This window comes from Taeniopygia guttata, chromosome 3 (assembly GCF_048771995.1).
Source record: "Taeniopygia guttata chromosome 3, bTaeGut7.mat, whole genome shotgun sequence".
Taxonomy (NCBI): Eukaryota; Metazoa; Chordata; class Aves; order Passeriformes; family Estrildidae; genus Taeniopygia; species Taeniopygia guttata.
In genome coordinates, this window is record NC_133027.1 from 57,798,687 (window position 1) to 57,822,791 (window position 24,105).

At 36.0% G+C, this 24,105-nt stretch overlaps 1 protein-coding gene across 7 annotated transcripts in view; it reads right to left on the bottom strand.

The window, feature by feature from the left end:
* The window catches only part of AHI1 (Abelson helper integration site 1), an 84,924-nt gene that overhangs the window by 33,472 nt on the left and 27,347 nt on the right, over positions 1-24,105 (bottom strand). For all 7 annotated transcript variants that reach the window (XM_041715181.2, XM_030267976.4, XM_072926918.1 and 4 more), the window contains 4 exons: positions 23,362-23,492; positions 21,923-22,063; positions 19,824-20,026; positions 12,288-12,405 (listed from right to left, as the gene is read on the bottom strand). In XM_041715181.2, coding sequence (XP_041571115.2) covers positions 12,288-12,405; positions 19,824-20,026; positions 21,923-22,063; positions 23,362-23,492 — 593 coding nt within the window. The remainder of the gene's footprint in view (positions 1-12,287; positions 12,406-19,823; positions 20,027-21,922; positions 22,064-23,361; positions 23,493-24,105) is intronic.

Genomic DNA, 24,105 nt, shown 5'->3' on the forward strand with positions numbered 1-24,105 from the left:
AACATAATTAGGCAGCAATAGTCTTTAATTTACAACAGCAGTACCTGATCTGAGGAGAGGTAAAAGAAGGCAAATCAAGACAGGCAGATTAATAAAGAGTAGCTGTGCCCAGCTTTAGGCTAAGACCACATTTCTAAAACTCTGGATTATCCTGGAGGGAACAGAATTATCTAAAAGGTTCAATCAGGAACACAAAACACTACAGCTGGGATTAGAAGACAGTAAGATTTTTCACTATCTTGGTGGCAAGTGAGAAAGTAGAAATAACAGTCCTATCCAGTGAGTTAGTATCTTGTTAGTATAGGAATTTTGCAAGCAAGACTATTTGCACAGCAAATCTAAAGATGTAAACACAAATAATAATAAAAATTAAATTCTGAATGAAGAAATACCGTTTGACTAAATATTTTTTACAGCTTCATAAATACGGTCTAAGTGCTTAATACAATACCATATTAGTTTTTTTCACATCATCACATAGGTAGTGCCAAACTGTTAAAAACTACAGTACTTTAACATGTAAGCCTAATTATATGACCCATCCTCTCTAGCTGACTACCAGCTGCAGCTAAAATCCCTACTGATTATGCTCATATAGCATCTCCAATAAGCCAAAAGCCAGACAAAAGCAGCAAGTGCTAAATTTTCATAATCATCAGTAAGAGGAAGGTGATTAAAGGCTGAATATTCAAGGACAGGAAATTCTTCTCCATAACCTTTTCTAAAAGGAACCACCCATTTCTATGCATTATGAATGATATTGAGCGTCTTTAAAACTGACTTAATCGCCAACTGCTACAAACAATTGTTTCTTCAAAAGGACCAAACAACTGAAAACCACAGAAAATTGTCTAGTAACACTCTTAAGTTTGGAAATCTCAAAGTAAATGTTTTAATAGCCTTATTCAGTAAACCTTCCTAGATGGTTTTTGCACGCATTTATGTGCCAATTATTAACTCAAGAACTGGTGATACAGACAACCCTGGACACACCTTGTTCTCTTTGAGTGATTACTGGAACTTACTCTGAAAATTGTTCTGGTAAGAAAAGCTGATTTGCAGGAAGAGTCTTAATTGAAACCACAGTTTCAACTGCTGAAGATCCTTTACATGTGTGAGTAGTAAACAAATATGGAAGTTTATTTTATGTTCTGTACCAGAAGGAAAGCAAATTTCCAATGGAGTACTGTTATCAAGGTACACATGATATGGTATATTACAGATGTGCATTAGGTGGGCATTACACCCCAAATCTTGCAAGTAACAGTAGAACAACTATGTTTCTTCTCCCCTTGTTGCTGTTTTTTATGCAGAAGCAGCCAAATCAGAAGCAAATATAATTTGGCAGAACATACATTATATTAGATTGAACTGCTGGACACAAAAGGTGAAAAGTTGCCATTTAATCAATATATATATTCAGAACTTGTGTTTTAAATTATTTCAAAAATGAAAAATTCCAAGAACATGCTTGGCGTCCTTCTAGGAAAGAAACACCTGCTTCGTTTTAGCTAAGGCCTGGCTCACAATAGAAATTCTTCAACTAGCAGCAGGCATAACTCTGTTACAACATTCTCCTGAACAAGCACAAGAGGTGACATACCTCATGGATACCTTCTCTGTATTGAGACAGTCACGTCTCACCCTTCCCCCCACTTTAAGGATAAGCTCATCTCTTTTTACTATAGAGGTGAACTCTGCTTAAATGTGATTATCCATTAATGAAAACTCAAAGATGAAAGGAGTAGGAAAAGGTCTCCACATGAAAACACAGCCCCTCACAAAGGGAATCTTTATTATGCCCTGTAGGTGCATAGTGACAACCAGAAGTTTGGCGAATGAATTCTCACAACACTTCAAATTGCTACTAGGCAATTTGTCACACCAAAAGATACTCAACACATATTTTGAAAGAAGCTCTAATTTTCTGTATGTTTTTATTTGGCATATTAGCTGCAGCCGTCTGCTTCCTTTGACCAGTCAGGATCTGAATGGATTCCAGAAAGCCGTGTATCAACATATGCCACTGCAACTCCCTTCAGCTAATCTGTAGATCCCCCCAATCAAGGAGGCACCAGAAGCCAGCATAGATAGACAGCTGGAGTAGAGATCAACAGGACAGGAAAAGGGGATGTAGTATCTAGAATCATATAGGGATGCAGTATGCTGGAGTCAATCTTTAGATGAGATACAGTGTCGAGTACTATCTGTTAGATGGTCAAGAGGCTTCTGCAAAGGGACTGTCCAGCAAGCCAGAACAAAGCCCAGCGTCAAGTGAGCAGGGGAGAGGTTTTTTTTTATTTGCCTTTTAGTCACTTGAATCTTTTTTCTTTCCCTGAGGAAGTAAAAACTGAAGAAACTGAGCCCTAATTATGGGAGGAAAACATGAGAAAGGAACCTCTGCAATCCTTCACTGCATGCCATATGGTTGCAGAAATCACCCAAATAAAGGTTTTCAGAAGCAGAGTTTTAAGAGAATTCTAGTGCTTCATTGAGGCCAATAAGCAATGAGTCATTGTTCCTTACAACTTCCAGCGAGCAAGAAAGCAAGCTAATGATGAGCATGCAGGCTCCAGTGAAGCTCTCATTTCATCTGGATCAAGGCAGCACATTGAGGCCAGCACTGTATGTAACAGCAAATACCATGTGACAACAGCAATGTCTTAGTTACACACCTATGGAAGCCCTCACTTCTCTGTACCTGCTTTCTTAATGCTTTCCCAAGCCACCATCCTCTATCATTAGTTTCTACAGGACCAACATGATCTGTATCAAACTACAATGATCAAACTGCATCAGTACCCCAACCTACTGCAGAGCATACTACAGACCACATATACCCAAAGTTAACTTAAAAGGTGTTATATGAATAGAATTAATCATGTCATGGAGGTTTGCTCTCACTGAAATTGGTGGTTCAACAACAAGAGTAACAAGGTGCATGTGAATCCATGGAAGTTTAATTGCTTCACACATAAAAATCTTTTCAATAAAACTAGCAAAGGCTTTTTAAAGCAGTTAAAAAAGTATGCACGTGTACCAAAATGGAATGGACAATGTATGTTTAAAACATAAGATTTTTTTTTTCTTTTAATGCACTTAGGATTTACTAATTTGCCAAAAGCAGTGATGAAGTCAAAGTACTTTGGTTTCCTCTTGGGAGATGGAGATGTCTCCCTCCTGTGCACCATGGCTGCTACCAGGGTTTTTGCATAGTCCTCCCAGCTCCTCTGGAAATTACAGGAACAGAAGAACTGGAGGAATACAAGCAAGGATCAATTTCCTCATTTTATTCACTGTACATTACTGCTGTACTTTACTGCACAGTCCTTGGGAGAAGGACTGTTTCTCCCTCTGCGACCAGCTGAAATTTCATTCAAGCATGTTGTTGTCTTGTGGCTCAATAGCCCAAAATTACAGACAAGCTCAGAATGAAAACAGTTAACAGGACCTCTCTACTTAGGAATTAATTAATCAGTTGTTTTAGGATCCACATAACTGAGAAAAGTAAGGGCACACTTAGGCCAAATCTCTTTTGGCAGAGACTTACCAGAGTGCAACGTCACACCCTGATTTTGCAATCTATATCCATTGCTGCCAAAGAGAGAGTAATGCTTCATTTAATCCACACCCTTGTATAATTTGGCTGAGAGTACTTCCTTTAGCCTGAAGGCTCAGCAGTAATTACCCTAACATACACCAATTTCGAGTAAATATAAATGGTGTTCTTTAGATAAAGTTTTTGGAATCTTCAAAGATTGCTGTTATTGTGCTCTGCATTTAGTGTAATTTTTACAGAAATATTTTAATTAACTTACCTAGAAGAAACATGAGAAAGAACATATAAAAAAGGAACATGTGTATCTTTGATCTCAGTATAAACAATTCTAGCAAGTTTAACTAGAAAATACAAACTCTTCTGACATTTATAACATCTTATCAATCAGATAGAAAAAACTGGATAAGCAACCTTTTACAATATAACTAGATTGTCATTAATGTTAATGGTTATGTCTCTGTGTCTTTACTATTCTATTAGAACATTTTTGTGGTTAGATGAATCTATTTATACAACTTATGTTTTCGAATTAAAAATCATTTTTACTATTCATTTTATAAATGTAAACACCCAGCTCCTATACCTTAAAACAAGGTCCTGTATTTGTGCCTTGAGCCAGAACTCTGACACTGTCCAATGATGTGGGCAGCATAGCATGTCACAGAGCTCTAAGAAAGTTCTTTCCCCAGCAGAATGGCCTGAGCTGCCTGTAAGCCATTGAAGGCACAGGTGTGGCCTGATACTCTTGATTTTTATTTACTGCCAAAGTCACCTGCAAGCTGGAACATCATGAGCCTTTGTAATCTATTTGCACTGAAGAAACTGAGTCACAGCTACTTCAAAATGTAAATGGTATAGCCAAATAGGTTATAAAAGGAGATATAAAAAATAACAAAAACATCTTGTGATAGATATTCCTGTTGTTTTAAAAGAAAACTAACTTTGAGAAAGATATCTGTAAGCTGTTCTTCCAATTCTTCCATAGCATTATAAGCAAACAGAAAAAAAAAACACAACATTTTTTTGTTATTTTCTCCCTTCTCTTACACATTTCCCTTAAGCCAAAGTGAGAGATATTAATATCTTAAAATGAATGATCATTTTCCCCAGGGGAGTTCCCATTCAAATTAAGACATATATAAAAAAGCACTTTAGACTTAAAGCTCTTCTGCTTATGGTAAAAATACTTTAAGCAATCATCAGTGTATTTACATCAGTTGACACTTGCTGAGAGCTGATCTGTGGTGTTGAGCTGATAATTCCTCTCTACTGAGTTCTCCTATTACCTTTTAAAAAATAAAGAGAAAATCTGCTAACTGGATCTAAATCTTAATTAATTATAATAAATTCTCAGTGACTAAGCAGTAATCTTTAGTTAAAACAAAGGTTTCTAATGACTACAAAGGTATGTTTATCTTTGGTTAATAGGAGGTAAAAATCACACAACAGAAAAATATACTCAAAAACCAAGGGACTAAAATAAGTCAAGTTTACTCACTTAGGAAGTGCAAGTATTCTGCATTACTGTTATTACTATTGCTATCTATTATTGCAGATCAAGTGGTGGTGGCGATGTTTAAGTAATTCAGTTTCCAAAAGAAAAAAAACATACATACTTGATTCAGCCACAGAGTTAAAATCAGTTACATCCTACAAATTACAGAGAACGTGAGAATTCTTCAAAGTAGCGATAAGATATTTTTTGCAATAACAGAAAGCAACTCACATTTCTACATTTAGGCATGTATAAGAAAATACTAGGCAAAATTCTTAATTCTTTAGCATCAGTGTCCCACTAGAATTAAATGAAAAGGGTCACATTTAAAAGAAATTATCCCCATAAAATTGTAAGAAGAGTTCTCTTGAGAATTTTTCAAAGTATCAATTTCTTAAAAGTATGTCAGGTAGAATTAGTTTTTCAGGTACGTGACAGAGCAGGAAGACAGCAAACTGTGTAAGAACATGGAGAAATAACTGCAAAGTGAGAGACAAGTACTAGGCACTTATTTCTTCCATCTTGATGCACATTCCCCTTTTTTCAAACACATGACATAATCTACTAGCAGCAGATTGCAGCTTGCAGGAAGCAAACCACTCCACAAGCATTTATTCTCATGTATCACTTCCTATGTTGGCAGCACCTCTACAACACATACTGAAAGTGTTCTGCATTTCTGTCCAGCTCCAGACTTTATGGGTAGCAGACTGCCAATGAAAACATATTTTATCCACTGGACTGCCTGATCACATCAAGGCCATTAGGAATATCCCTTAGTGCAGGGGGAATTTGCATTTCTCCCTCTGTAGAAGGAGGAGGGAGTAGTAGTAGTAAGAATAAACAGAAAAGATAAACAGATCAGGCAAACAATGAAAAGACTACTAAACTATTTTTTACAGGCCTCATAACATCACTTGATTATTTTCTCAATCAATACCACAAGAAAAAAAAAGGCCAGCAGACTCACCAATGCTAATGAAATTGAGAAACTCTGTGAAATTATTATACATTACCTATTTCCCTTTTGTAAGTTTTTTCATAAATAAAGTAAAATTAGTTTCCTATCATCACCTATAGCAGATTGTACTACTTTCAATTAATAGTATGGGTTAATTTCAAACCACTTTCAATTAATAGTATGGGTTCCGAACCACTTTTAGGTGTATCTTTGGTTCTCTTCACCATAACATGCTTCTGCCCCAATTTTAAGATGTGGGGATAAAAAGAAAACTGTCAGTGGAACTTAGACATTATGGCAAATTGCTACACCATTTCCATAGCTCTGATCTGTGCAGCCCTGCAGGCTTAATTGCTTTCACCATCACAGCAAATCTAAATGAAGCTGCTGGGTGAGCTAATGAGGCAGCATACATTACAATTCAACAGGGAACAGATACACCCAATATTCTTTCAAAACAAAATTGAATTATTTTCTTATGTTTATGGTAAGAAGTCTTTTACGCATACTCAAGATATTTCTCTTAAGAAGTGGATATGAAGATACTTCACTTCTATGTTAAAACATGATTTGTTAAAATACAGAACTAACAGTAATATGCTAGGACTAAAAAAAAAAAGTATGTATCCAGTGATTTATGTGTCATTCAATTTGCCTGCATGGATTGGATCCCAGTAACAGATTTCTCCAATGGGCACTGCCACTACCACTTCCCCTAAACAAAAATATTCCCCCACCCAAGGTCAAAATTACATATTTTCAACACAGTAGTGCAGGGAAGATGGCAATGCTGCCACCTGTACCACATAGCTTTTTTTAGTCATCTTATGCCTTTCAATCACTTCTTTCAAGAGATATTACAAATATTGTATTTCATCTTATACTTGGACTACATAGTACACATACATGCACTCTTCAATTAATAGACTGTTGTTTTTTAGTATCTCTTTGGAATATTTTGTTGATGATTATTCTCAAATAGAAAAAAATAAGTTATTAGAATAACAAAACTGAATTAAATTGTTCATTTGATACATGTTCAATTCCAGTGTGTGTAAGTCTTCTTTCCCCTAAGAGTTTCTTAGCGAGAGACTAAAAAGAATAAGGCCACATTGAACAAGCTTTCTGCAGACGTTCTTCCTTGAGTGGCACAAAGCTATGTGAGTGGCATATACCTGCCAAAAAACCCAAACAAACCCATCCAATTCCTCCACAGAGGCTGCAGTACTGAATGATGGATGTTACAGAGATGTGGAGAAAGTATGAAATACTGGCGGGGGGGGGGAGGGGGGTGGGGGGAGTGGGGTGGAAATCAATCAATGATTTAACATATATGAGACTGCAACTTTTGACATGTATTTCTGCTCTCTGCACAATGTGAATTTTGCTACCTGGTGTAGCAAAACTGTACCTCCTTTTTCTAATTATTAAAAAAAACCCAAGAATATAAATGGTATTTTAAGAACATTTAACTGATGCATGAATATTTCTGATATCTTTCATGTAGAAATCTATTTCACCATTTGCTTGAGACTGAAAGAAGCAGTCTTCAATAGTCTATCAAATGCAGCAGAGGACTTAAATGTGAAGTCAGCTTTGTTTATTTTTTAGAAAGCAATAAAGAATACTTTGAAGCTTTTTCTTTATATAGGTGGAAAACACCTTTGACTGTCAGTTGTGTTAATGGAGAGAAAATTTCTAATTGTTCTCAACCCTGCCAAAATGTTGTGGTTTTTTTTGTTTCTGAAATTTTCTTTAATGATACAAGAACCATCACGTTTCTAGCACATACGTAATTAATTTTTAAGAGCAAGTTTAATTAACTGATTTTATTGAAGTCCAAATTTCTGTGAACAGATCTATGTAGTATTTATAGTCAGGCTTCAAACTCCCACATAATTAACAATTAGGGTCACCGTTAATTACAATGACTTGAAACCTAAAACTTATTTTAGAAAACATGTCCTGAACATAATGGTAGTTACTGAAGAGTCACTGTTGAAAAAAGCCCAAAGATGCCGGATATTTCTTTCATGGCATACCACAGACCTCCAGAACAGTGTCTCATAGGAAGGTGATTTCACTGTCCAAAGATGCTCACAGTCTTAAGGAGGAAAAGCAAACAAAACCAGAGGGGATTTTAAGGTCTGCCAGCCAGATGAGCAATTGAGAATCTGAAGTTTTTACTACTTCACTGTTTGTTAAAAAAATAACAACTAGGAAATGGTCATTCTGGAAAAATTTATGAAAGAGGAGCATATGAGAAGAAAGAGATAGGAATGTTTAAGACAAAGTCCTGGATAATGCTATAGTGCAGTGCTGCAGAACAGCACTACAGGCCAGGTATGATAAAACTAGCACTAAGCATGAGCATAGCCAGAGCTTACAGCACAGGCAAAGTAAAACCTCAATTCTGACTATCAAAGACAGATCTTAATCAAATGCTATTACCACAGAAGGAAAAACAAGAAAAAAAAAAGGAAAGCAAAGGAAGAAGAAAAGAAGTTCAGCAACCTTAAATATTATATACCTTTAGGGACAGATTCCTTACCAGTACTAAACACTCATAAGACTTAGTAAACCTAAATTACCAATGTAAAACTCAAAGGGGATTACTTTCTCCAAAGACAAACATCTAGCAAACTTTCCAAATTACTGACATAGCTATGAGCACAGCTACAACTATACTGAGGCAGACACAAAAATTATCCTGATGTGGTAAAATGAGTCACACTCTTGATGAAAAATTCCGGCAAACAGGCTATCATGACAGATGGTAAGAAAACCTAAGTTCCATGCCTTTCCCTCAAATTTAAAACAATCTTTGTGAGAGGAAGACACACAGCACACACTTTCTGTAATTAACTCTGTTAAATCTGATTAAATGTCTCTAATGAAATGCTTTATACATAACACATAAAAATAAGTTGATCCATGTATTGTACCTGCTTTGTGGCACTTGTTTGCTAAATACTATTTGACAAAATGCACTATGTTCTTCTAGAAATTCTACCAATGCTCTTGACAAAACTCTCGCACAGCACTGCAAAGAATCAATGGGAAAGCAGTAGATGTTGTTAACCTTGAATTTGGCAAGACTTTCAACACTGTCCCCCCATTCCCACAGATGAACGGCTCAAGTGTGCACTATGTAAAACAGACAGTGCAGCAGACTGGCAAGTTGGCTGAACTGGAGAGTTTAGAGGTTTGTAACCACTCACGTGAAATCTAACTGGATATTTTAGATCAGTGGTGCACTCCACAGGTCGATACTGGTGTCCACACTTGAACTTCTCCATTAATGACCTGGATGATAGGACTGCGTGCACCCTCAATGAATTTGCAGATAATAAAAATCTGGGAGGAGGAGCTGATACAGCAGAGGAACTTGCTGCCATTCAGAGGCGCCCTGACAAGGCACACAAATGGACCAACAAGAACCTCTTGAAGTTCAAGGGAAAATCCCAAGTCATGAACTACAGGAGAAATATGCACCAAAGCAGACTGAAATACACTAAATATAATTTAAAGATCATTAAAAATCCTCTCCCGTGAAAACAGTCCACTATTGCAATAGGTTGTTCAGAGATGTTTTGGAGCCTCCATCTTTGGAGATATTCAAAATCTAAATGGATACAGTCCTGAGCTCTAGGCGAATCCACTTTAAGGAGGAGGGTTGGGCTCCATGGTCAATAATATCATGGTCTTGTCTTTACTCATCTCACATAAAGAATATTCTGTCATTGAGAAAGATACTGAAGCTCTCTATGAGATGATTAAACAATTAATTACTTAATTTAGAGCTGGTTGAAAACAAAGGCAGTCCTCCCTTGGCATCCATGAGCTAACTGCTCTTGAGAGAAGTGGGGAAATAGCAGAATAAAACTGGGGCTTCATTAAAGCCTATAAATCTCTGAAATTATGCACTTGAAGAAAAGCCAAAACACACAATATGTCAGGGTATACAGAACCCATTTGTCAAAATGAGCACACATATTTAAAAGTGATAGCAGTGAATATTACTTTTATTTGAAGTATTATAATATAAAAGTCACAAACAGCTAATTCTGCAAAAGTATCTGGATATGAAAAGATTTGAACGTCAAGAAAGATGTGCTGTCTTACTGCTACTGTCCATATAGCACATAGATGGAAACACTGTTTTTCCACTGTTTCCTACCTCAGGCAAGACCGAGGCAATTAAACTGTCTTTTAAAAAGAAAGGGCTGCATATATTCAGGCTACTACACCACCTGTACTACAAGATAACAGCTATCACCTTACTGAACTATTAGAGCATGCACATACACCAGTTACATGGTTAAATATATTGCTAACAGAGGTTTACAGATGTAAATGGGAATTCTGCATTTTGCTTTAAGAAGCACTGAATGCCCAGTAAAAGGTGACAGAACTGAACTCTCAACATAAGCTTCAGGAATATGTAACCATCTGCTGGATCTCTAGAACAAGCAATTGTGAACAATGCAACATCCCAATTAACATAAGTACAAAATCAAAATACATTTTGTATATAAAACCAACACAGAAAATAAAGGTTCTGTCTTTTCAGCACAAGCAATAAATCAATAGATGCATTTAAGTACAGATTTTCTATTACTCAAAAGCAAACTTTAACTGGCAGTTAGGCACTATGAACACCAGCACTTATCTTCACAGCTTATAACCAATGGGGAATGATGAAATAGATAAGTAAATCTTTTTCATGCTTCACTGCAAACAAGTCTACCACAGAAGAACAACTTGGAGGCCCACAAAACAACAGAGAAGTAATTCACAATTTAAAAAAATTTCTTACAGAAAAATCTATTTCAATTGTGTCCCATTAGTATTTTTATGGTTGCCTTCCCTTAAAAATCTTCCTGTTCTCATGGCTTCTTCTTTACTATATTTCCTTTTTTACTACACTTCCCTTCTATAAATACTTTCCTGTACCTGTGGATCATCTTGGAAGTATTGGTCAGCTTTGGAAACAAAAAACACTGTGAGTGTTCATGAACAGCTGTAACATACGCCTATGTTCGCTCATGCTATTTAGGAAGTCTCCATCAACACTTTTATCTGTGCTTCTGCATAAAGTAAAATTCAAGAAAATAAAATTCCTTCGTTTGAGCAATACTAGGAATAGCCATGTAGAACAACTTAAAAGTGTATGTTAATGTTCTTTAAAGGGTTAGTCCACTTTAAGTATTCACAATATGTAAGCATATGCCTTGTATTGCCTCTGTAAGATTTACACACTGTGGAAATAACATGCATCCTTTGAGCAACAGATGAATATTATTATGGCTCCAAGCTCTTTTGTTTAGGTAGAAATTAAAAATACTGAAGTTAATTGGTGTATGGCCATTTGCATTGTGAATTAGTGAGCAAGAAAGACCACTGGTCTCAGGATCAATCTTTTAGACCATGCTAAGAACCATTTCCCCAGCTGCTCAGAAAAAGTAATCATAACTTCATTTGCGAAAAAAAATTGTCTGCCTTTAGGAGATAATTCTATATAATTATAGACATTATTCCTATCTTTACTATCTACATTTGAAATCTCTATTACGTGTTTTTATTTCATTATATATTCCACCCTCCCTCTGGAATTCTTTTTACTCTTCTCAAGGATACAAAACAAAAACACTTTGAAATTAAGGTGCCAATTTTTTGTCTTATTTTACAGGTGCCCAGAAAAAAATGGCATGAGATTATAAATTTTATTATTAAATACTGTGATTATCAATGAAACAGATATTATTAGCAAGGTAAACATCACAAATGTACATAATTGCATTACTTACCTTTTTCTCAAAATCTTTCAATACAAAATATCTTTAAGGGAAAAAAATCTAAAACTAGATTTAAAACAACTGCAAATAGACTATCAGGCCGTATGATTATGTATTAGTATGTATGTTTTAAAATTATATTCTTTTTGAGTGCCCATGTTTAAGATACTTTAGTAAGCATTAAAATATTATCAAAATATTAAATTAAGAAAAGCTGGCAATCTCATCCTCTTCTACAAACTTACACTAATGAACAGATATACAGCTTAAAGAAAAAAAAATAGTATTACAAAGAAACATGCATCAGCATTGGACCGTATCACACTGCACTTAATAAACAGTATCACATATAACCAAACTGGGTTAGTCCCCAAAAGAGCTGCACAGCAAAATTTTAAAAGGCAGAAAATAAATAAGTCTTCATAGAAGTTATCACCTCTTCCCTAAAAAGAGTGAAGAAAAAAAGAAACTTACCACTTTCAGCAGTGAAAGAATACAGAGGATTCAGTGGAATACTCAGAGCGCCTGGCAGTCTTAGCTTGGAGTGTGGTGAGAGAGATGATGGTGCAGGAAGCAAGAGATTCGAGTTTGCCTGAAATAGGAAGAGAAATCAGAAAGTGAAGTGTAATTTCCTGGGTCACTTACTGATGCAATAGCTAGAAGAGAAATATTTGTTTACTGTAAATAACTATTAAATTCCAGGAAAAAAATCAAAACTCAAGTTGACGATGACTAACAACTTCAATATTTATTTTTTCTTAGTATTTGGAGATACAGACTTGGAAAAATTACTGGCACGGCAATAAACTGAATTGTATGTTTATATATGGACACTAACTCTCAAGCAGTGCAATGGAACAGAATTGTTTGAACCAGCATTTTGTTGCATCTTCTTGTATAAAAGTAACAAGATGTACATAAGCTCATAAACTTATACATGCAAAATAATTTCTCTTTTTTGAGTACTCAAACTATACTACATCTATGAAGAGATACTCACCACTATAGGAAAAAAAAAATCTTAAACCAATCCTAGCACTGAACTGATTTCTGTAAAGGAATAAACACCAAAATCCCAGGCACTTCCTATATGTAAATTACATATAATATAATTCCAGTCTTACTCTCTGTAGCAACAGAGAGTAAGACTGGAATTATATTATATTTAATTTAATGTAGTTAAAGTCTGTTTTCCTTTGGTGTTTCTTTATATACATATATACAACAATTAGAAAACAAAAGCCCGTCCCAAACTTTACTCTTGTCATATTGCCCAATACAGTCAATGAAAAAAAATCTAATGATCGCAACTTTTTGGTTGATACAATTGAAAATTTTAGTGTTTGTTAAATATATTTTGACTGCTTTAATACACCAAAGCCAAGGCACAAGAAAAACAGGCCTTGAATAAAATATCTGTAACTTCCCTCAAGCAAGATATTAATATACTAAAATTCATGAGAATTATTTACATAAGATAACATAATCCTTGACCCTTTTAAAAGTCAAGCCTATTTCATCATATAGAATAAAAGCATATGGTCACCAATCCAACTAAAACCTCCCAATCAGTAGAGCACTACCTTTGGCCTCAGTAAACTCTAGATCAGAATCTTAAACTTCAGTTGTGGACCAGTGATATTTTCCAAATTTTCAAATTACTTGCTTCTAAATTCTGTTTAAAGAAAGAAGACAATCACTGATTCACTTTGGTTTAACTATCTCAAAAATGACATTTTATATAACTATTATTTCTGTAATTCAATAAATATTTTTCAATTCAATAATGCCTAGGTATCGGCAGGTGTACTGGAATGCAGGTAATATAGAAGTAAAAATGTGTGATGAGTTACTTGACTGGGCCAGAGGGTATCTGCCACCAACTGCTTTGCACCACTACGCCTGACATTCATCTTAATATGTCTGTTTTTTTGTGCAGGAATATGGATTAAATTCTAACGTGCAAAGTTTATAGTAAAAACTATCTTTGACTAACAAGGAATCTTGTAGCAAAAGTGCACAATTGTAATGACTATACTCCAAAGCTGACAGAAAATCAAATTAATCCTTGAGCATGATTTTAAAAAATCATTAAACCTGCTAGATTTTACTACACGGTACAAATTTAAATGAATGCTAGTAAACAGTAGCTGGGAAATGTTATCAGAATGGAGGCCTGTCTCAACAACTGCAACAACAAAATCAATCTGCTTTTCTTACATTTACATATGCAAGCAAGTAAGCTTCATTAATATGAAGTTTTTTCTGATACAAAAAATGGTGGAAAGCCATTAGCTTACCTATTTACTCAAACACAGAAAAAATAATCTGTTCTGCAAATGTTTTGAGCTCAGCTTCCCAGTGTTTCATCTTCTTTGACCCACTGTAAACTCTAGGGAGAGCCTTTCTCACTAGATAAATGAGAAGGTCTCCCCTTTGCATGAATTTCTTGCAAAGCACACACTACACTACAAGACAAACAGTGGCTTTCCAGTCAAATACTTTAAGGGAAGTCTCCTTCAAATTTGCTATCATAAATGAGATTTCAAATAATACCAGGACAGGATAGAGCAAACTATTGAAAACTAACACTTAATAGATGCCTCTGCAGTTCATCCTGGAAGGAAGAATTATGAAGCTCTACTTTCTTGATTCTAGTCCTTGAACAAATTATGTAAGAGATTTGGAACTCTATGTAAATTGTTCCTGTACAACACTTAATTCACTTCTCTTTATTTTCCTGCTGTATTATGCAAATGATCTCACAATACATGCCAAATAGCACGCTTTGAAATCAAATGCAACAAAACATATAGAAGAGATGACAATGTATAGTCCTGAGGATTTAAGAAAATCATCTGTTCTAAAATGCAGCATAAGTTCTCTTAGAATACTTCCTTCTTGTCCAAGGCCTTAAAAACAAGATTAAAACATTTTTAATGAAACAGATATGAAAAATGAAGTTTTATGTCTAAGTAGTCTTACAGGAAGTGATTCATTCCTCCTCTTGATGGCAGTGAAGCTGAATTCAGTTGAACTATAAAAGACTGTCCATCCAAACTAGAGACAAAACCAAAATTTCAAATGACCTTTCTGCCACTAGCTCTTAAGCATTATTTAAATCTCTAAGAGGTCCAAGGAGAAAAAAAAGGCACAACATTGTAACAGAAATGGGAAGCACTCAGCTAATAAGTGAGGAATAGCGAATCAAGCACAACTGCTTCCAGGTGAAGCTATTCTATGAAAACTAATTCTCCTACAGCAGGCAGATACAAGACTATACACAGTACAAAAAGACATTATTTTTGAAATGCATAATGTGGGAAATCATTGCTAAATACCTTTACAACAATAAGCAAAGTTGGCTAAGATAGCCAACCATGAATTTACTTATTTTTCACCACAGGCTCCGCTTTCTTCATGCATAAACCACAACTTTATCAAAGATACAGCTTACTACTATTGTGAATTTACTGAGACAAAGAGTTAAAACACACACACTCTTATTGTTTCCATCACAATAAAGATACCTACATATTTTTTGCCAGGTTTAAACAAAGATGATTTGCATTTTCTTTTTTGTGTTAGGGCAGCTCTATGCAAATTATGCAAATACACACTTTCAGTGAAACTAGTTTTCACATTAAAAGTGAATTGCATGAGATAAAGTAGAATGCTCTAAGACTTGACAATGTGGCAAAAGCATATATTGAGAGATAAAGCAGCCAACATGTAATTGATTTTGAGACTTATACTCCAGAGCATATACAGATGCTATTCGTAAGTGATACAAAGAGGCCAGACATCTAAAAGCCAAATTTTAGAGCAAGAATACTACATTTTCAAAGAAAGCCCTTCTCTCTACACCTACACAACATACATCATCCCCTTGTTATGGATAGTTATACACTGTTTTTTTAACTGCTAGTTGGAAGTGAAATTAATGACTAGCAACATTGAATGAAAAACACTTATGAGTACTTCCAAGAGCCAGAGGTGAGTTAAATTTTTCCTATCAAAAACCTCCATTAATAGAATCATGTATTAGAATTAGTTCCTTGAGATAGAGATAAATAGCTGCTGCCAAGATTCACTACTCTGTAATTTCTTGATGAGCTACAGAAGCTAATTCTGCATTTTGGTTTCATACCGAAATGAATTTTTACCTTTTGTAGAAAAAGGTTTTCGCTTTTGTGAATTGCTAAAACTTTAATAGTCAACTCCTGGTTCTAATTTCTGGGCTAAGAATGGCAATGCTGCAGAAGAGAAGAAAAGAAACTATCTATCATTTCTTAAGGTTCATGTTTAGGTAAAAAGAAGAAAAACAAAAAAACTATTGGTTCTAATGGGACCTGAAAAGGGCGCACGGGTCATAAGACAAAGAACCCAAGCTTATACAGGATCAGAGTATTCTCTATCTAGTTTAACTCAGACTTGAATGTACTGACATCACATTTTCCAATCGTGTATCTAAGTCACAGAACTCTAAACTATACCCTTTAAAGTTAGTTTTAAATCCAGTAGCTATGCTGTTGACACATGTTAAAACCAGAGACCACCATGTAGGCAGATTTGCTGTTTGTGTGTTCCAGCACCTTTGTATCGTAAAACATGACCCCAGGTGTGACCTTAGGCCAGGTCTACAAGGTATGCTGCCACCAAGCTTGTCCCAGCATGGTATTTCCTCTGTATCTGTAACAAGGGCATGCAAACATGATCCAAAGACCAGGATTACTCTGCACTGGGGCTGCCTCACCTTGAGTGCTGTGTGCAGTTTCAGGTGCCACAACCTAAGACAGACATTAAACAGAGTGTCCAAAGGACAGAAACAAATACGGTGAAGGGCTGGGAGGAGAAGCTGTATGAGGAACAGCTGAAGTCACTTGGTCTGCTCAGCCTGAGGAGACTGAGGGGACACTTCACTGCAGTTACAACTTCCTTGTGAGGGGAAGAGAAGGTGCAGACACTGATCTCTCCTCTGTGGTGACCAGTGAAGGGCCCAAGGGAATGGCCTGAAGTTGTGTCAGGGGAAGTTTAGGTTGAATATCAGGAAAAGTTTTTTCACCCAGAGGGTGGCTGGGCACTGGAACAGGCTCCCCAGGGAAGCAGTCACAGCACCAGACTGACAGAGTTCAAGGAGTGTTTGAACGATGCTCTTAGGCACATGGTGTGACTCTTGGGGATGGTGCTGTGCAGCGCCAGGAGTTGGACTTGATCTCTGGGGGATCCTTCCAATTCAACATATTCTATGATTCTGTGAAATACATACAAGGTAACACCTGTGTTCTCATCTGGATTTTTAATGTTCCAACTCGACCACAGGAAGCCACCCTATGTGTGGTTTCCTAAAGTCATCTTTTTCCATTTGCACTTGTCTGTTCCCAGAAATATTAGCACATTCTCACACATGCGGCTGAGTGGCAACTTTAAAGAGTTCTACTTTGACAAACACTTTAGCAAACCATTCATGTGAGTGTGCATTCTTATAAACCTTCCAGCAAAGCCTGCACTTACATACACACATCAATTTTCATATGAGAAAGGGAACTGCACACACATTAAAAACTAATTCCCAGTTACAAATTAGGACAAGTTTTAAGTTTTAATGTTGTATATTTTAGTCTGGGGCTGTCCAAAATGTGATATATCAGGCAGGCAATACTGCAGCCAAATGCAAAAAATGATCCTATCCCTTCTTAAAAAGTATCTACCATTGTCCCCTGAGTGTCATGTTGCATCACTGAAAAGATTAGCATCAAGACTCCTTTTAAGGAATTCTCCCCCCCCATATCTCAGTGGTTCATAAATTCCAGCAAGGAAGCACTCTCAGTGTTTATAGTCACTACTGCCATGTGACAGATATCAAACGATGTGCATTCTTTCTACTACCATCCTTTACTGATTGGAAACTCCCACAGTAAGAAGACTCAGATGAACTTTTGGACACCTCTCACATGGATAGAGGGCTTGGAAGATGCTTGGAGTCAAAACCACTGATCGTTACTCTGCTCACAGTGGACTCACTCATCCCAAACTAGTCAATGGAAATCTAGGGTTACAGAACTTCAGTGGCCAAAAGTTACTCTTACAAACACAGTTGTAGGCTTATCTATTTCACCTAGTCACACAGTAACATGGAACTTCTGGATGCTTTTGCTAAACCAGATTTGTCTTTCACAGTCCATACTGCTGGTTATTCTGTGAGTAAACAGCTGCAATGATAAAGACTCTCATAAATTCTCTAACCTCATCTTTTTCTTCATGTGACCAGACACCCAGAACAGTAAAACTTACCCTGGAGCACTTGTCCCAGACACAAGGCTACATGTTCCATTCTCTCCATGTTGTGCCTTTCTCTGATAAACAACTTGACAGCTCTCACTTCGTAGTTGAGGGGAACAGAATGACCAGGAAGTAGAAACAAGGTTTCCTTCCTTGTGTCAGGCCACATGTAATTGAAAGGTAGAAGCAGCAGACTACTGTTATCCATGAGAGCTACCGTGTGCCGTTTCATGAAGGGGTTCACTGGGAGTTCACAGTCTAGAAATCTGCGGTCTGTGTGAAGACCTTTCTTCCAGACAGTTTCAAAGTACAGGCCTAGTGGGGATGCCAAAGCCAAGGAACCAGACTAAATCTAATCCAAAGTAAAACCCCTACAGCATGATGACAGTAGTTACAGCAACCTCAGCAACAACCCCTTTCATCTACTCATCTGCTTCTTTTGTGATTCACTGGTTATTAATGCAGACAAAACCTAAAGCTACAAAAAAAAAAAATCTACATGTACTCAAAAGTACTTCAAAATGAAAAACAGCAAATGCAAACCCAAATGCAAGTTCATGTCATTGTGAAATTAATTACAATGCTACTCAGCTACATTTTGCATCCTTGTTGCATGCAAAATTGTCTCAAGTTGGGGAATTCAACTTAATTAAATTTATTGCCAATTACAAAAGCTTTAAGTACTGATTTGAGTATTGAGAAACAAGACAAATAGTAAAACAAAGAACCAAAGAAAACACTTTTCATCCCTTTTTGTCTGTCTCCACTTCAGGCACCTTTTTGCTCCTTTCTAATCCCCAGTCTCCTTGATTTCAACATTACATTAAACTCAGTCCCTTTGGAAAGGCAATGGAAGGGTGGTGCAGTAGAGTGAGGCTAGTGCACTTGCTCTTTTTGAATGTTTTTTTCTTGCTCTTTTCAACTGCTTTAGTATGGATCCTCCACCAGACAACATCCCCTTGGGGATTGCACATGTCCAGTATGGATTCTTCCATTGTTTGCAACCCGTTTGGAGGCGTAATCATCTGTGTTTTCCTTTGCATGTCCTCATGTATCTCTTGTCTTTCCCTTGAAGCCTACTCTGTTATATCCCCAGTATTACCATTTCTGCATTGTTTTGTGTCTCTTGCATCACCTCCCTGCCTCCTTCTGTGTCTTTCATATCTCCTCATTTCACATGACTTCTCACATCCCTTCTCCTATATTCTCACCTGTGCCCCCTGACATGTTTTCCTTTGCGTTTCTCCTCTGCTATGGTATTTCCTGTCTGTAGTAGGTTCTGACCTATCTTAAATCTGTTTTCTCAGAGGTACCATATTCTGTTCAGTTCCAGTTTCAGTTGTGCAATGGGCCCATATTGTCCTTCACTGAGCTGGCCTGAAACACCTGTGCCCAGCACGGGGCATGCTCTCCTCCCAGCCTTGCATCTCCCTGAAACCCCTACTATTTATGCCACATACAATTTTTAAGGTACCCAGAATGATCTATGGATCCCTGATTTTACATAAATGGACAAACAGCAATGGATACTAGCACAAAAAAATCCCTTGTCATCAGTACTTGAAAAAGAAAATTAAGTTTTTTAAGATTGCTCTTTTCTTAAGAGCTACTTAAACCTGCATTAGTATAAGTGAGAGATGCCATGACAACACATATGGTTCTTTAAGTATACCAGTTCCAGAATATGGGAAGACTATATACTTCTGACATTAATTAAATTTGACTTACCATAACAGAATCAAGTTTTTGTTTCACCTTCTGCATTCTCATTGATGCTCTTGCAACACTGAGAAACTGATCTGCTGGAGACATCACTGAGTTTTTTTGTACAGGAATTTCAGAAAAACTGCTAAAGAAGTGTGGCCCTCTTGGTGCAGCTGTGGTAAGTGATGAACTGAGATCTCTTACAAGTTCAGCTTCCTGTTGAGCAACTGTAGAAATAACCAACATTAATGTCTCAGGTGAAGTCTTACATTGCCATGGGAAAAAAAAATTTAAGGAGCACAGTCATTTTGCCAGCCTATGTCTTCAGTCAAATACCATCAGAAACTGTACCAACAGTGCTATAGGGAAAACCTGAAAGCGACTTGAAATTTTCCCCTTACCACCCAATTTTCCTCCTAGCTCTTCTGATCACAGTATCTCACTCCAGTTATTTGTGTTCAGTAATCTCTCATACAGAACTCGTATTTTTGTATTGCTTATAAACGATAGTATTCCTCATGCAGAAATATTGGCATTGGGTGGGGGGAAAGAGTGGGAAGAGAAAGGAATTTTTCAAAGGCAATAAAGATATAAAGCCTGCACTGAGTTCAAGTTGGTGACATTGCACATTTTTTCTAGCCTAGTTCAAGTGAGTTTATGATGCCTGAGCAATATTTCATAAGTTGACAGACATACAGGCACAGGACACACTGCATGACAAGTTGACTTTTGCAATTTTTTGTACTACAGTCTCAAGCCAACAAAGCTTAAAAGAATTCTTTGTGGAAGTTCTGCCTATGATATTAATAAAACTGCTGGTGTATCTAAAACACATGCTGTCAGAGTCTTAAAAATTAGTATTTTAGCCAGAGACTAAAATTAGTATTACTGCATGTTTAACTCTTTCAACACTGAGGCAATATGACTATTTTCTGAAAGCAAAAAGGATGCTTTTTAACCAAAAAAAGGCACATAAAGACAATAACCAACAATACAAAAAAAGACCACAACCTATGCAAAGCCTTATTTCAGCAGTTATTTCTGTCAGAAGACACAAATAACTATGACTGCGCTGTGTGATCTCTAAATGTGCATGCACAAATATATATATTTCGAACTGCTATGTTAAGTTTGACTCACTGTCTGCTTATCAGAAAATTCTGAACAAACCCTTCACCCAAAAAAAGTCTTTGTTCTTTAAAATACCAATATCCTACTTAATTGAAGTATAGTACTGAATATGGATTGCAAAGTCACTCCACTTAATGTTCCTGTAAAAGTCAACCAATTCAACAAATAACCTACACTGAGAATTTATATGAGTAATTCTACTACTACATGTTACTTAAAAAGACAGTGTATAAAGACAGGACTAGCTTTACAGATCTATGTCCTCTGCAAACATACTTCATACAAAAAATTAATGCATATTACTTACTGCAAAAAAAATTCTGCATATTTTTAATATATTAACACATTAACTCTCTAGATGCAAATGTCCTTAATTGAACACAACTATCAAGAAAGCCTGTGAAGGACAATCTGAATTTTATTCTGTATACCAAAAATTCCAATTTATTTTTTACTATCTTCTCTTCAATATGACATGGGGAATAAACATGTCTCTGACACAATGACATCACAGCTATAACAGCTATTTCTCAGAAGTCTATACACTCTCATTCATTTCTATATGGCTCTTCAACATTATTTTTTAACATAGCTGGCACAAATTACTCAGATTTTAATTAAGCTAATAATTAGTTTTCCAAATAATTGTTTTTTTCCAGATCCATAATCTACCTTGATATTACAAAAAGGGTTTTTGTATAATGCTGCCTATATATGATAAAGTATTGCGAAAATCACACAGTATGAAACACAAAAAAATTGAGGGACCTCTGGCGATTCTGGCTAGGCCAAAACCCTTGCTTAAAGCAGCATCACATAGAACAGGCTGAGCGGGATTATGTTCAATCCAGTTTTGGTATCTCCCAGGAAAAAGATATGCATTATCATCAAATGACTGTTTTCTTTTTCTCTCAAAAGAAGGACAAATAGTAACACATCGCTTCTCAAAATAAAATACTTAAAGGTGAGTATCAAGAAAATTTGTACTGTACCTTTATAATCATAAATGTATATAAGTATTGGATGGTTTTGACCAAAGGCACAGAAAGACACCATGTGCTCATGTGGATGAAAGGCAACATCACGAAGTGGAGATGTGAAGGAGAGATCAGAATATGTCGCCACCTGATCTCCTGCAGAAATGAAGTTTATTAATGCCATGGAAAAACATTTGAAACATTTGATACAGCAAAATAACAGTTGGTTAAATCTTGTATTACTGCAGTGTTTGCCACTGCTAATAAATGTTCTTCAGTCAATTTCCTGATTGAAAAGTTGTATTTTGGCATAAGACAAAGGAAATTTTGTATGCTTATAAGTTATTCTATAAGTCAGAAAAGTTAGTGCTGTTGCAATAGCTGCAGGAAATGCCAGAGGAGCATACACCAGGTTAGATGAGTTCTCTCATTCTGATAAGCATATTCTAGAAAGGTGGCGTTCCACAGTATTTGTTTGTTCTTGCATTGTACAAAGATAGCCATCTTACTTGTGGATTTCAGCTATATAATACTGATAACATGAGTGAAAGTTGAGAGAAAATTATTTAAAAATATAAATAAAATTAGCTCTTCAGCTGATGGCACTATAAATGCAAATACAGTGTGTACACAAAAGTCAAAATCCAATAAAAACACACTAATAACAAAGTTCCTCCTTCCTTTTACTTTTTATTATTTTTTTAAAAGTTTTTAGGCAAATTATGGAGCAGCAAAGATACAAGTTAACACAGTTGGAAACACGGAAAAAAATTCAAAACAGAACTGTTAGTTATCTGCCAGTTTCAAAGTATATAACTTTGTTATTTTAAAATACTATATAAATTACAATTACAGACAGACTATAATGTCCTCAAATTCAAAATGGTATTCTGCTACTTTCTGCTCTTATTTTCATCTCCTTTACCTCCTTTACAAGAAACTCTACCCCACATTTTCATCACATTTTTACAGAAAGATTTTGGTAGCTATTTTGAAACTACTTGGCTTGGAGACTAATTTACAGTAAAACCTTATATACCACACACCGAAAAAATTCAGTCTCTGGCCACCCACCAGAGATTAAGTGGTTCTGCACAAGAGCCTGATTCTCAAATCTAAACAACACAACATAAAAACTTACCTGACCTAAAACATTTTTTGTGCACTCCATCTTAAGATCCTCACCACTTGTAAAGAGTTACAGTATACAAAAAGCTGAGCCTCAGGTGCTTCAGTCATGCTGGATATTACAAATGTTTCCTCATTAATTTCCTCTAGAGAATTAAATCTCAGAGATTAATAACAGCTATTTAAAACATGGAGCTAAAGCTTCTGGATTTAAGAACGTTTCACTGAAGTTTTATTCCATATCAAAATTGCTCCAATAAACTTTAAAAAATCTTTCACCCTTCAGCTTTGACAATTTGGCCTAAGCCCATAAAATAATTAGTTACCTGTTTCTGGATTCCAAACATAAGCCTTTCCATCTTCACTTCCTGAAAACAGGAAGGTACCACACGGTGTTAAGGTGCTGTGAATCTTTTCTCTGTAATTTGTAGCACCTACATATTTCTTTGTCGCCAAGCTAAAGAAAGTTTGCAAATACAGAAGATACATTCAGAATATATAATGTAACTTTTTAAGTGTCAGTTCCCCTTCTATTCTTCAGAAAAATAAGTACATCTTGCAACCCAAATAGATATGCAAGCACACGCTTTTTGCAGAGTGAATTATTTATTTACCCTTTATTTTCCCTAACCTTCATAATGCACCTGACAGTATAGATGAAAATGTACATCCTTGTCTTTCAGCAGAAAAAGGAAACCCTCAGATCTAGACAACAGATAGTGCAAATTACCGCAGCTCTATCTTGATCCTGGGCTTTGCACAAAACAGGGAAATTAGCACTATTATAGCAAGCTCTGTTAGAAAAGTTTTCATTATGCTTCTTGAGCTTGAATGATTAAATCTACACAGCAGCTCTCTTAAGCTCTTCAGACTAATGTCTCTTTGGTCAGAAAACCAGCAACAGAATCAAAAAATTTCAGACATAAATGTTGATTTACTATTAATATGCTTGATATTATTTTGCAATTTAGGTATTCTAATCTTTTTTCAGTGACACATTATTGGTCAGCACAGTAAGAATGATCAAAATCTGCTGGCATCAAGTAGAAGAGAATCCACAAAAGGATGGA